The sequence below is a fragment of the Artemia sp. Qi Xiang Cuo genome, chromosome 15 (assembly GCF_049724085.1).
Source record: "Artemia sp. Qi Xiang Cuo chromosome 15, ASM4972408v1, whole genome shotgun sequence".
Taxonomy (NCBI): domain Eukaryota; kingdom Metazoa; phylum Arthropoda; class Branchiopoda; order Anostraca; family Artemiidae; genus Artemia; species Artemia sp. Qi Xiang Cuo.
This window is the reverse complement of record NC_142808.1, coordinates 17,121,711-17,135,481: the sequence shown is the minus strand read 5'-3', so window position 1 is coordinate 17,135,481 and position 13,771 is coordinate 17,121,711. Positions and strand designations below refer to the sequence as shown.

Below are 13,771 nucleotides of genomic sequence, written 5' to 3'. Positions count from 1 at the left end.
CAAATATTTAATCCCTAGTCTAAAAATATTTTCTTTATTATATTATAAAAATTATAAATTAAAATTTATATTAATTTATTATATTATATAAATTAAAAAATTAAAAATTATAATTTTATAAAAATATTATTATCTATTCTTAAATAAATAATTTAACAAAATAGCACTATAGTCTAAAAAATAGATCAATTTTGATAACCCTGTTAAATAATATAAAGACCAAATAAAGTATAATTAATTTTAATATCGAATTCAATCTAACTACAATAAATAGTTATAGAATACAAATATTTACAACACCGGAGAAAAATGGCAACTATTGCACCACAACACAAGCAAAAACTAATCGGAGACCATGCCATACCCTTATCATAGTAAAAAAATCTATGGATAAAAAGCTCTTTTTCACTTGTTCACTTGTTCAAAATTTGTTCACTAACAATGCGGCAGGGCTGCCAGAAAATTCCTTTTTTTGGGCCCGACTTTTTTTGGGCCCGAACGCTCTTTCTTAAAATTCTGAGATATGATGTTACATAGTTGTTAAATGATTAAATAGGTCTGCATTATTCTTTTCAAGGCTGTATCAAGAACTCTGGTTTTGAGGAGACAGAGGGGCTAACGCCAAAGGTTCCCTCAGGGGTTGGGGCTTTCACATTCTTTTAAATAGTTATATATTATTTTTTTTTGTAAATTTATCAAGCAAAAACCCATAATATTCACAACTATAACATAAATATACATTCAAGTTAGCAAATTTGCCATTTTTGCTATTTACAAGAAAACAATATTAAAGACATGGGACATTAAACTATCTGTAATATATGGGATTTTTTTTGGTAACATTAAAACCTCTGGGGGTGGGGGGGGGGTATTCATCGATAGGCATATTCTGGTTTTGTCTAATAAGTGATATTAATATTTTATTTCAAAATATTATTTTGAAGTCAGTTGGGAGAACCCTAACCATCGACGTTTTTGTTGTATCTTCTAATTACTTACAACTTCTAAGAGACATTGATTGCTAACTTAAGGTAGAATAATTAGATTCAAATTCAACAACAAATAGTTGAAGAAACACAAAAAAATGTAATTTGTCTTGCAGCTTTCAATAACATTCAATAAACCAAACACCTTAATTTTAAATTAAACTGAGCAGTTGAAGGGATAAATAAAAATAGTGAGGTAGGGGTAGCAAGAACATACGAAGGGAACAGTTTGAAAGGGAGCTTATTTCATGGGGGATGGGCACAAACTCGAAAAATATGCACACGATTGGTGAATCGTATAGACAATAGAGAAAGTATAGGGGAAACATTTACAGTTTCAAGATGTTACGAAGAATGAAGGTTCAGATACACCTACTCTGTATAGATTTCTAACGGTTGGAGAGGAACATTTTGGTGGGAATAAACCTAAATATTAAGAAACAAAAATAATAAAACATAACCGATGCAATTTCTACTACTTAAATTTAGACAAATGCCTATTGTTAGAAATAACTTCCAAAAGATCTTCAAAAACACGTATTTTAAAAAAGAACTGTAGCTAAATACCGCTGATAAATTCATTAAAGTTACCCCTAATATTAAATTTGCAGTAGGATTGCTAAATGTATCATATCTCGTTTATTCGTTGCGATAACATTTGTAAATGTGACTCGTACTCAAAATGAGGTTGCAGCAGAAATTGTTTCAATAGACAATGAGTTCCAGAAAAGAAAGAAAGCCCATGACAGCAAACCCATTATATTTTGTCAGTGTCCATTAAAGTCGCAATATTCTTTATATAAAAAACACTGCAAACACATTGTTAAAGCTATAATACTCGTGTCATCACAACAAACGTATTTCACACATTAATACAGTTTAGTGGGTGTAGACCAATTGTCTCTCGGTGCAAAAAAAGAGTTGTTCAAGTTCACTGATTCACTTTAACACATCGACCTCTGAAACATAGTTCATACATAAGAGACACTTCTGTTGCTGTAGAGATACCAATTACGTTGTTCTTTGAGGATTCAGCATGAAGCTGCTCTTCTGTGTGTTCATTGGATGCCTCTGGGGAAAGGTCTATTGGACTACCTAAAAGAATTGTTCGAATATAGTAGAAGCTTAGGTGCACAGTTTAAGTATATACCAGTAGCGAAACCTTTTACCAAACATCTTAGCACATACGTCAGAGCCATAGATAGACTCTGAGCATATACGTTAGAACCATAGTTTGAGTTGCTACTTCGCTTTCCATCGGAAACATTTGTCATTGCGCGTGCACGAAGGCGGGGTATGAATTCTGTGTTGTTTTAGATGTGTGTCAAAAATTTTCAATAGGGAGTATAGGACTTTTCGGTACTGTATATTACCTTTATTGTGCTTAGGTGCTTAAGCGGTGACACCAGTTAGAGGGGTTGGCGGCTGCCCCCTCTAAATCCCCACCCCCAACAAGTTTCGGAAAATACCTTTTTCAGGGTATTTTTTATTGAAAAATGCTTTCTCCGGAATGTTCATTGAAAAAATTAGAAATCTGATCCCTCCTTTAGACTTTTGAAAATAAATTTGCCCCCTCCCCTCTCGCACCTCCTAAATTTTTACTACTTAACGCAACTGTGCTTAAGATGGAATTTTTAATCCTAGAATTCCTTCAAACTGTAGCTATGTTATCAAGCCAAAAAAAAGGAGTGCCTGACCTTTTAATAATGTCAGCTGAAAAAAAAAAACTACGAAAATAACGTATTACCTGAAAAAGAAAAAGAAAAAATATAGGCCTATAGGCCTACAAAACTTACTTAGTTATTGGAATAGGAGTGAATTTTGGGCACCGTTCATAAAAATCGTAACAAAAAGTTTTATTATTTGATTTATAAGTCGAAATATAGGCCTATAATATTTAAGCAGCTTCATCAGAAAACCTTAAATGCTAGCTTTGCTTAAAATCGAATGTCATTTATGAAAAAGCACAACTTCAGTGATCATGAAACACCAATTTTTTGTGAAAACAAAACAATATTTGTGAGACATACACTTACTGCATTTTGATTTTGAACTTTTATATTACAAAGTTCCTCCTCGAACTTGTGCTCAAAGACTGATAAATTCTTAAAAACCGGCATTGGTGAATATTCAACCCTATTTCCGGAACACTGTCTTTTATTCATATCAAATTTAAATGTCTACGTTGCAATAACAGCCTCAGATTTATAATCATTAAGCTGACAAGATATTAAATATTAAACAATAATTGTGAAATAAAAACTTAGTTCATTTCGATATAGGACAGTCAGACAACAATCTTGATTACCCTTAATGATTAGTATTTAATTCTTTTGAAGTCAAAAGACATAAAGTGAGCCGAAGGAGGCACAATATATCTAATTATATGTATGAAGCTGGTGAGGTCGTGAGGGGACTGGATACCAGCCCAAGAGCTCAGGCCTTGGTCCTCATATAATACAGCCTTGAAATCCTTCTATGACCTAATTTTTGACAGTGTATATTCCACAATCTCTTTTTTAAAGATTAACAATATTATTAAGAAAATTATTAATATATTAATATTAAGAAAATTATTAATATTAAGAAAATTATTAATATTAAGAAAATAATATTATTAAGAAAAGTAAATACTGATGGTCATCAAGTGTCATCAAATAGAATTGGACGATTATAAAAAGCTGGGGGACAACTGACTTAATTACAAATTCTAAGCTAAAGTACTCTTTTTAGGGGGGGGGGGGTCAAAGCGGGTCATAGGGTAGGCTGACATAAAAAAAACTGATGATTTTTTATTAAATTAATACATTTCTTCTTATTAGTTCTTCTTATTATAAGTTTAAACTTTTGATCAGAAAAGTTTGCGAGTAACGATGATAAACAATTAGTCAATTACCATGCTGTTGTAGTATTTTCAAGAAAATGCTTCTGTCACTGCTATTTTTAGCTTTGTTAGCTTTGAAAAAATGTGTTTTAGTCTTCTTCACTTTTTTTTCGCTATAGACTTAGAAAGTAGGATCGAGCATACTTATCACACAGCTGAATTATTTCCGTATATCCTAATTCCAAGGAGTTAAAGATCAGGAAAGCCCCTTTATTATGCCTATGGATATTGTACACAATATTATAATATGATGTATTGTTGCAGAGCCCCTCAAAAGTCTGACTAGAAAACATATTACAGCCCACAATGTTTGATATAGGTCCGACAATGCCTTCTGCTGTATGTGCTGGTGACAAGAATCTAGATGTCCTGATTTTTAGAATGGGATGCTACATTTAATGGGTAATAGTATCCTCTGACAATTGGAACTACAGATATCTAAGTGAATAGATATCACTAATCTTTGTCGTTTAATTTACAGATGGATAAGAAGAAAAACCCTTACTAGACTCTTTCTCTCTTTTGGCTTGCATCATCTGATGAACTGTGTCGAGTAAGCTCGGCTCCTCACTTGCAGATTCGCTACTTGGAGTTGTGTTAAGAGAAGGGGCTGATGTCAGAGGCCTCTTTTTTACTGCAACTTTAATTTTTCGCCTTTCTCCTGTTGGCTGTTTAGCTCCAAAAACGGGACGTTTTTTTTATCCGTCAGGTAACTCCTAAAAGTAAAGAAGAAATTCTTAAAAAAAGCGGTTTTCTGTGTGTTTTTTACTTTCACTACTAATAACTTGTAGCAGGATACAACCCTCGGAAGCAAGGTTGCCACCTGTAGCCCAAAAGTGCTATTTTAGCACTAATATTATGTCTAGCACTGTAGCACGTGCTCAGGGTTGCCACCTGTAGCAAGAAAGTGATATTTTAGTTCTTTTAAAGTAATTTTTTACTGTAGCACCGAAAATGGCTGTGTAGCACTCATATTTGGGCAATCGTAGGACTTTAGGAAATGACCGTGGTGACAACCCTGCTCAGAAGGCAACATAATATCCAAAAGCTGCACAGTTTCTTTGGCTATACGAGCCCTTTCATAGTAAATAACGGTTTGGAAGGAGCAGCGATGCTTTCCGGAAATTAAAAATGGATTTTCAAAAATGAGTGAACGCTCAAGCGTTGTCTAAAGTAAACAGTCATGAGACTTCAATGTTTTTTTTTTATTATTAATATTTTGCTTCTCTAAAGCCACTCTGTATGGAAGGATTAGCTGCAGACATTTTGGAGGGTACTCATTCGATTGGAGACTGAAAGTTCTAGTAGATTTTTGGAGCCAAAAGTGATCAGAGGGGAACCAGTCACTTCCTACGGCTGTTTTGGCTTCCCTCCCTTAAAAATGTCCGATCAAAATTTCGAGATAGTCATTTTGTTCCAAGTAGTCTAAAGGTCAAATAACTATGTCTTCAGGGATGACTCTCCACAGCCCCCTAGGACAAGGAGTGAAAATTATGGAAGTTTCCGATTACTTACATATAGGGTTTGTTTTCCAGAAATGGGGGCATGTTTAGTCCTGTGTCTCCAAAGAGGACTCGCAAAATACATTTTAAACATTTTAGTTTAATTAGAACATTGAAAAATAAAAATAAATTATTGTTAAATAAAATCTTGAGTCACTGAGATTTCCAGGAATTTATTCTTTTATATAAAACATTCCATTTATTTTCATTAGCTGTTTTCAGTCATCTTCATTATTATAGTAATTGATTTTTGTTTTCGTCAATGTTTAAAAATTAAAGCACGCTGTCCAAAATAAATACAGTTTTCAATAAAACACAAATAAAGCAACAGGCTTCAGAAGGCTTACTGTTAGGGAGGGGAGGGGGTAAAAGACAAACTCCTGTCTATAGTAATTTTCGTCTGTTTTACGCTTGAACTAAGTATTCATTTAAATTTTTACTCGATTTATGATTTATTTATTCATCTATATCAATATCATCTATATTTATTCATCTATATGATTTTATTTTAATTTCTGTTAATTATGGGTTTCATATATTTTTCGAAAGTAATTTAGGGTCGTTTTGATGTTGAATTACTGTGGGTCTATTTCTGCTCGTGTTAAAATTTAATACTTTTCTTTTACATTAAAAAACTATACTTTTTCGATAAATCTACCTTTCTTTGGAAAAAATCTTTTTAGGAAAGTTTTTTTTTATTAATCAACGTAAAGAAGGACACTTTACCTTCCTTTTTTATTTCGTTTAAATCCCCACTTCCTCTCTTCTCAGTCACATTATATTTATAACTTTTTAAATAGATATGTAAAGTTTAAATTCAAATGTGGACTATATTTAATTCTTCTCTAAATATTATCATTTATTAAATTATCGTTCTTACTTTAAAATGACAGCCAAAGAGAGGTTTCGTAATATTATGCTTCTACAAAATTAATCGGCCCTCCAAAGGTAAAAGTACGTATCTACACTTTTCATTATTTCGATAAATCACGGCTCAAAGTTTGAGTACTTTTGAGAGCTTCAAATACGGTTTACGGTGAAACTGGACACTGGCTAATTCTGGAAATTAGTTAAATAGGTAAACAAATATGGGGATTTCATATTTTTAAGTAAAATTTTCTATTATTACTGCCCCGAAGCCTGAAACAGTAGATACGTACTTTTACCATTGGACCGTTACTCATATAAAGAGGCGCTCTCAAAAGGTAAAAGTGCGTATATGACATATACGTACTTTTACCTTTGACTCGAATTCGAATGAAGTCCCAAAGGTAAAAGTCTGTATAAAACATAAAACGCACTTTTACTCTGCCCAAAACCCCGTATCTATGACGTATACCGAAGGTAAAACCACGACGTATGAAGCATGTACAACAAGTCATTTTTTTATTCAAATAATTAGAAGTTAAAAAATAAAAAAAATAAAAAGAAATCACTGAAATACTGCAGGCAGCTAAGAAACACAGCCGTGCTTCAGCAAATCGACAGAAGCTGTTGATGAAGGCAGAGTGCGCCAAAATGTACGGCGATTCTCATTCATAAAAGGTACAAGTTTTTCTAAGATGGCCTTTTTCTTTTCTGGCTTTACCCCCTTGCGCCAAGAATCGGATCTGGCAAAGGATACTTTGCCTCTTTGATTGTACTAACCAGCTTTTTTGGCACAAAACTTAGACTCTTTTCTTCACCCTCAGGGCTAGTTTTATAGAACAGTTCTGTTTTTCCCTTCTTAAAACAGACCTCACTGAACTCATCAATGGTCACGCCCAAGTTCTTCATGACGATACCAGGAGCTTTTAAGCTTTTCCACTGGCAAAAGTCTTCTATGTCCATTTTCACGGCTTTCGTGAATTTTCTACTTTTTTCTATGGTGTCGCACAAATCCTCAAAGTCAAGAACATCCCTTTTTCGAATTCGAGACTCAATCGATCCGTGTATGGAGTCAGCCCCCATGTGCGTATGGCCTTTCACTAGATACTTGATACGAATCGTTTCAGGTCCTCCTTCACTGTTGACTATCAGTACAAATTCACTAAAAATTGTCCAATTTTTGTTCTGGGCACAGCAATTGTCAGTATAAAAAATGAAGTGCAAGATATCCCTATTCATCTTTAAGACCTTGTGGAAGGCACTACCTATATCAGGTGCATCACGTCCTTGTCGAGATTCGTTCCAAACAACGCAAAGGTTCTGGTTTTGTTGGGTGGCCTTAACGGGGGCAAACGTCTCATTAAAACACACGAGTCTTGATAGAAAAAAGGCCTCCTTTCTGCTGTGCATGATGGGAAGCAATAACACTTTTTGTAGGTCCACGGTGAACAACATGGTAGTTGAATCTTTTTCGTATTTCTGCTTATCTTCAGAAAATGCTTTTGAAACCTGTTCAACAAGATCTATGTGCTTTCTGTACAGTTCAGTCTCTTTCTCGGTTGCCTCACCATTTGTACCAGGAGTTCTCGCAGCCCCTACTTTCTCTTTTAATAGTGTGCAAATGTCACAGCTGTCACTTTGGGGCATGCACAATGATACTTTCATACCATTAAGAATCTTCCTATATGTCTCATCACAGATTTTATTTGCTGGATATTTTTCATTAAAGTCTTCTGCCATAAATTTGTAGCTCAAATCACGAGAAAGGTACCGAACATTTGGAGCGTGAGCTCGACGATAGTGTGGAATTGCTGGCTGAAAGCTTTCAATGTGCTGCATCACAAGGCTTCGATCAACTTTGTTTGGTGGCCCTGCCACTTTATGGCCCCTTCCGTCCTTGAGCTCATTCCCAAGAGCATCCCTTTCAATTTTTGACTTGATTGTAAAAATCACTCTGTCATTCTTGCCTAATCCTAGACAACCAAGGAATGTAGACTTGCAAACTGGCAAGTTTTCAACTTTTGGGGTAAGTGTGGGGTCGTCATTCGAATTTCTGGGAAGGCTGTACCTAACTGTAGTTTTTTTCTACACGCAGCTTCTGGGGCAATAGTCCTTCTTTTAACTGGTAGGAATGTCAGCAAAGAAGCGAGCCACATTTGTCTTGATTTATATTCTTTGCTCCAACATGTGTCATAAATTTTCCTGAATTCTACACTGGAAAACTTCAAACATGAGTTTGTACATTTGTTAGATTTACAGCCAGGTTCGTCAGGAAATGGATACTTCTTAACATCTCTTTCAAATTTATCTTTTTCTGAGCGAACTCGTTTTGGAGTAAGGTCAACAATAGACCTTCCTTCTCCTCCACCATTTTCTTCACGTCTATTTTCTCTATCTTGTCCCACAGACCTTGCTGCTACAGCGTCAATTACACACATGACATGGTCTGAGGAATCAGGTTCACAAACAGCATTGTTGCTTTCATTAGATGGTTGATTGTCCAAATTTAGCTGGTCATCTTGGGTCTCATAAGCTGCTGCATCCGAAGCCGAATCTTCCAAGGGCAGGAAAGGATCGGTAGGAAAATGGATCAGATTGTACTCTGGATGATCTGATGTAAGATCATTACTGACCGAAAGAGGAACTAAATCTGTAAAGAGCTTTCTCCTCTTCTTCAAAGTTGTCTGCCTTTCATCATCAGAAGACCCAAATGTCCCTTCAACGTCCTCCCAGTCAATATCAGACTCATCACTATCACCTCTACTTAAATCTTCTTTTTCGAATTCTTCATCAGCAAAGTGTTTTAACTGTGCCTTAGTTTTAGCTTCTCCATCAGTGGTGTCCCTTGATCGAGAATGTCCAGAAAAATTGGGTGATATGTCTGTTGTTTGATTTATCTGGATGATTTCTGGGGGAACAGGAACTAGCTCCTCGTTGCTCTTCACTGGAAGATGGCAAGTCGGTATTTGAAGTTGATGCCTCATTTGTACTTGCTTGACATGCCAATGTCCTGAAAAATTGGAATTCTAAGAACTTGTTATCAACCTTGATTATCTCAGATGAAAGAGGGGGTTCTAGGGCTATTTTGATACATTTTTTTTTGTTTCTAAGGTAAACAATATTTAGAGGCCCTCAATTTTTTCTCAATGGTGTAATAGTTGACCAAACTAATCACTGATTATCTCAGATGACAGAGAAGGTTCTAGGGGTTATTTTGATGCATCCCTTGTTTTTTATTTTATTTCAAAGGTAAGTCATGTTTGTAGGCAATACTAAAAAAATGGCTTTAGGTGGTTGGTTGGTAATTTGGTATGACACTGCTCTCCTGTACTAATTCGACAGCTACATAGCTAGCTGTGTAAACTGGTTGTAGCGGGTCTGTTGTACCTACCTGGTAGTACAGATGGGGTTTTACCAGAGGGTTTAGGCCTACTTGGAGAAAAGGTTCCAAAATAGCATGAAGCAAAATTTGCTCACCTTAAATCTCTTTCCTTTTGTATAACCAACGCTCTCTGTAAATTTAGAAAGCCTCTTGACATTCTATGCCAGTACTCTTTAATAGCTCAGAGTTGCTGGTTGTTCAGCTCTGCTCTGGTAAACAAACAATGATGATTGTGCTGAATCATGACATATACGTACTTTGACCTTTGGTTTCCTTTCTCATTTTAATGTGCCGGCCAAAGGCAAAAGTACGTACCAAGGGTGAAAGTACGTATCTACACAGATACGTACTTTTACCTTTGGATGCGCCCAGAAATTTTTCAGATACGTACTTTATCCATATGCTATTTCCGTTAATATTTGGACTAGAGCCTTCTTACATATACCATTCGATTCAGCACATTTTTTTTAGTATGGTGGTGGCATTAAGTCGAGAAGTGAAAAATTGTGCATATACGTACTTTTACCTTTGGAGGGCCGTAATTTCACCTACAAAAATATGTTATATGTGAAGTGAACGTTCTCTCGTCACAGGAAGTCCCTTCTAGTACGGGCTAACTTACGGTAACCCCACCTAAGAACGACCTTAAATCTTAAAACAACCATAAAATACCTTATATTTGAGAAAGGCTACCATCTCCTTAAGCCCCAACATCATTTTTTCCACTGAAGCTCCGACATACCTTGATATAGATCATAGTCTAAGCGAAAAAAAAAATAATTTAAATTTCACTGTAGAGTGTGGAGCTTGGAAAAGAGAGGGCAAAAGTAGACATCCACTCCGTTGGTACAGCCACTAAACAGCTTAGAGAGGGTTGTAGTCCCATATCAAGAGCTGCATTTTCCGCATTCAATTGTATTGTTGTACTCATATTTGAATCCCCCTACACCTGCTTATTAATATAACATTGGTCCTTTGACAGACGCAATGGTCTCAGTAGGCTCATTAAGCCCAGACCTTATATTCACAAGGGCTTAACCCTTCCTCTAGATTCATAGAGAAAAAAGTTGCTGCAATCAGTAATATTCTTTAATTTCACCGATAAGCGAATTTAAGTGTCGTTCTGTTTGCACAAGAACCTCGAACAACTTTAAGGCAGTACTTAGCTTTGCCATCAAATGGAAAAAATGACTTCTTCCTTGTTGGCTTTGTCTAGAAAAATGTTGGAAAAGTGCCAAGCTAATGAGTGAACGTTGTGTTTTAACTAATGCATTAATCGATTGGCAAAATTATGAAAACTGCTAACGACAGCAACTAAGTTGTAATAAGCAATTATTACTATTGTGTCAACCTAGGGTTATATAGTCGGAATTTTAACCAACTCACAAGGATGTCAAAATCTGTGTGGCCTAGACCGACCTTAAACTATTAGAGGCACCAATTATAGGTAAAAAGAAAATAAATAATTTAACTTGTCAAAGGAATAATAGTAAATCAATTTTAACAAGAACCAAATTTAAAAATTGCATAGCCATTTAAGTACATATTATATTATAAACAAAGCTAAAATTAAAAGACCCTGTAATTATAAAATTCGGTTGAACTAAGGAAAAATTACATAAAATTAAGGAATATAAGCCCCTTTTTTTAATATAGAAAAATAAACAAAATTTCATTAAATTAGAAGTTCCTTTTACATGTAATTGGTCTTCTATAACACGGGAATTCCAAAAAATACATATTTCAAATAAGGAAAAATTACTTTAAAAATTGTTCAAATTTATTTCTAGGCGATATGTAAAACGTAAGAAAATCACTAATTTTTTTTTCTAACATAAAATTTGTTGAATCATAGCTGACCTGTATAGGGGAAAGGGAAACACCATGTACACTAGTCGGGAGGACCTCTCCTCATAATGACAGGGAAAAATAGTGCCCCAGGTATACGTTTTGCGTGCCCTTTCACAGCAAATGTTCCTCTGACCACCTTTCCCTTTAAGATTTGGATATGATCCTATGATTTAGTTTAGACTGATGATGTTCTTTTTTCTTTGCAAAGAATTATTTCCTGATCACAAAAAGATTGTCCGTTATTTCATGAAATAACAAAATCAAGAAAAAAAAGTATATGAGAAAGCATATAGAAAATTGGCTCACATTATTAGATTGAACTGCGTTGTGAGATTCCTCAACATTCTGGTCTAAAGGTCTAGCTGTAGTTGTGGGTTTTGTCCTTTTGTATATAACTTTGGTTCGTCTTGTTAGAAGTGATGGCAATTTTGTTGTTGATGCTGGAAGAGCTTCTGTAGTGGCTGCGGCCTCTGTTGTTGTTCTTGTTGGTTTTGTTCGTCGGAAGAGAGGACGGGTTACTCTCCTGGACGGGACATCAGTTGTAGAAACAACCTCCTGTTCTATCTTTTCAGGAACAACAGTACTGACTTCAGTAATTGGTATAGCTGAATCTTCAGTGTTGAAAGAATTATCTTCCTTTAGAAGTTCAATATTTGAGACCTCTGTAGGTAGGGCTACTTCGATAAGAGCCGGCTGGGTAGTAGTCGTGGATGGGATTGGTCGTCTTATGAGCTTACGAGTAACTTTTTGTGTTTCTGGTGGATTAGTTGCTGGTGCCTCCGTCGTTGTAGTGGTACGTATCCTTTTGCGGATAACAATCTTCTTACGTCTGTAAAAAAACAAAATTAATAACAATTTGGATAATTTATAAGACAATTAATTAAATAAATAATTAATAAATTAAATATTTAATTGAATTTAATTAATTAATAACAAAAATTAATAATAATTTTCACAATTGAACTTAAAACTTAAACGTTTTTTATTAGTGTTCTACCTGAAAGTTTGTGATAATCAGCTTATTTATCCCAAACGTGTACTCTTTTACTGAAGGTTATGCCACCTTTTATTGTTCTTTCTGGCATCAGCTTCTCAGATATATGTTTATTCATCATAAAGAATATCAAAAAATGTGGGCAGTATGTTGAATTTTTAGTTAAACAAAACTATAAAGTTTGCAGAGCGAATATCAAAGACTCTATATCATGTAAATTAAACTGTGTTTATGTAATTCCAAGAATCATAGGAAGTAAAATTTGAAAAATTTCAAACCTTGTCTAACTTTGTTCATTTCAAAGGGTTAAATTCAAACCACGATCCTTTCCCTCAATCTTACCAATGCTAATGAATCAAACCTAAATAATATTGATCACGCTGTACTTAAAGCAGGCATAAATAAAGTGTAAATATAAAGATATATAAATAATGCATATAACTATTAATCACGACAACAACAAAAAAAAAAAACACTAAAATGCCAGGTACATATATTTATAGGTATTTCCACCTTCCTAATCAAAAGCTGTACACAATATTTATGCAACTATTTATGACTTTACTTATAAATTGAAACACAGTGGGGCCTAAGGAGGGCTTATCTAAAACATGCATGCACACTGTTTTTTTTAAGTGGGGGCCACTTTTTGGAGTTGGAATAAATTCAAGAAACACAAATCAGGCAAACTAGAAAAATAAATTAAAATCATGGAGATATTATAGGGGGGAGGAGGACATGAAGATGGGTACTATCCCCACCCAAAGTACAGTCTATATAAAGTACAATTACAAATAATACTCAATTTTCCTATTGATTCGTAATCAAAGGGATCTCGCTTTACAATGTCTGGTACACGTCTTAGAGCACCACTTATTCCAAAACATGCGGTCAAATTCTGCTATGCTACGCCTCTTCGTGCCACGTGTGACACATCTGTGCCATAAGTGGCGTGTGCGACCAGGAGTTCAAAGTTTTGGAATTTGACTGAGCCCTGGTTCAAAATCTGTCGAGCTTGTTTACTTCAAAATCCACTTTAGTATTTAAAGAATGTCTAAACTGTATTACTGAGACAATTCCGGAGCGTAGAGTTTAGTTATTATGTATTTTAGTATGTAAGCTGCTTTAGACTTCAAAGTTTAAAATTGACGACATTAAGGCAAGACAGCGCTGATAGCATATTAAAAGTCTGAGCAAAAAATACACATTGGCACCATTTGCAAGATCCTACTAGGGCAGTTGCAAAATTCTATCATTGAAAAAGTGAGTAATTCGGACATTAGCTCTGCTAATGTCATCATGTTG

At 34.9% G+C, this 13,771-nt stretch overlaps 1 protein-coding gene across 1 annotated transcript in view; it reads right to left on the bottom strand.

Moving 5' to 3' along the window:
* Nucleotides 1-224: 224 nt before the first annotated feature.
* The window catches only part of LOC148943395 (uncharacterized), a 96,284-nt gene continuing 82,737 nt past the window's right edge, over nucleotides 225-13,771 (bottom strand). Inside the window, exons 8-10 of the mRNA XM_089100909.1 lie at nucleotides 11,779-12,301; nucleotides 4,376-4,586; nucleotides 225-2,081 (exon numbers count right to left, since the gene is read on the bottom strand). Of these exons, the coding sequence (XP_088957035.1) occupies nucleotides 4,569-4,586; nucleotides 11,779-12,301 (541 nt within the window). The 3' untranslated portion in view covers nucleotides 225-2,081; nucleotides 4,376-4,568. The remainder of the gene's footprint in view (nucleotides 2,082-4,375; nucleotides 4,587-11,778; nucleotides 12,302-13,771) is intronic.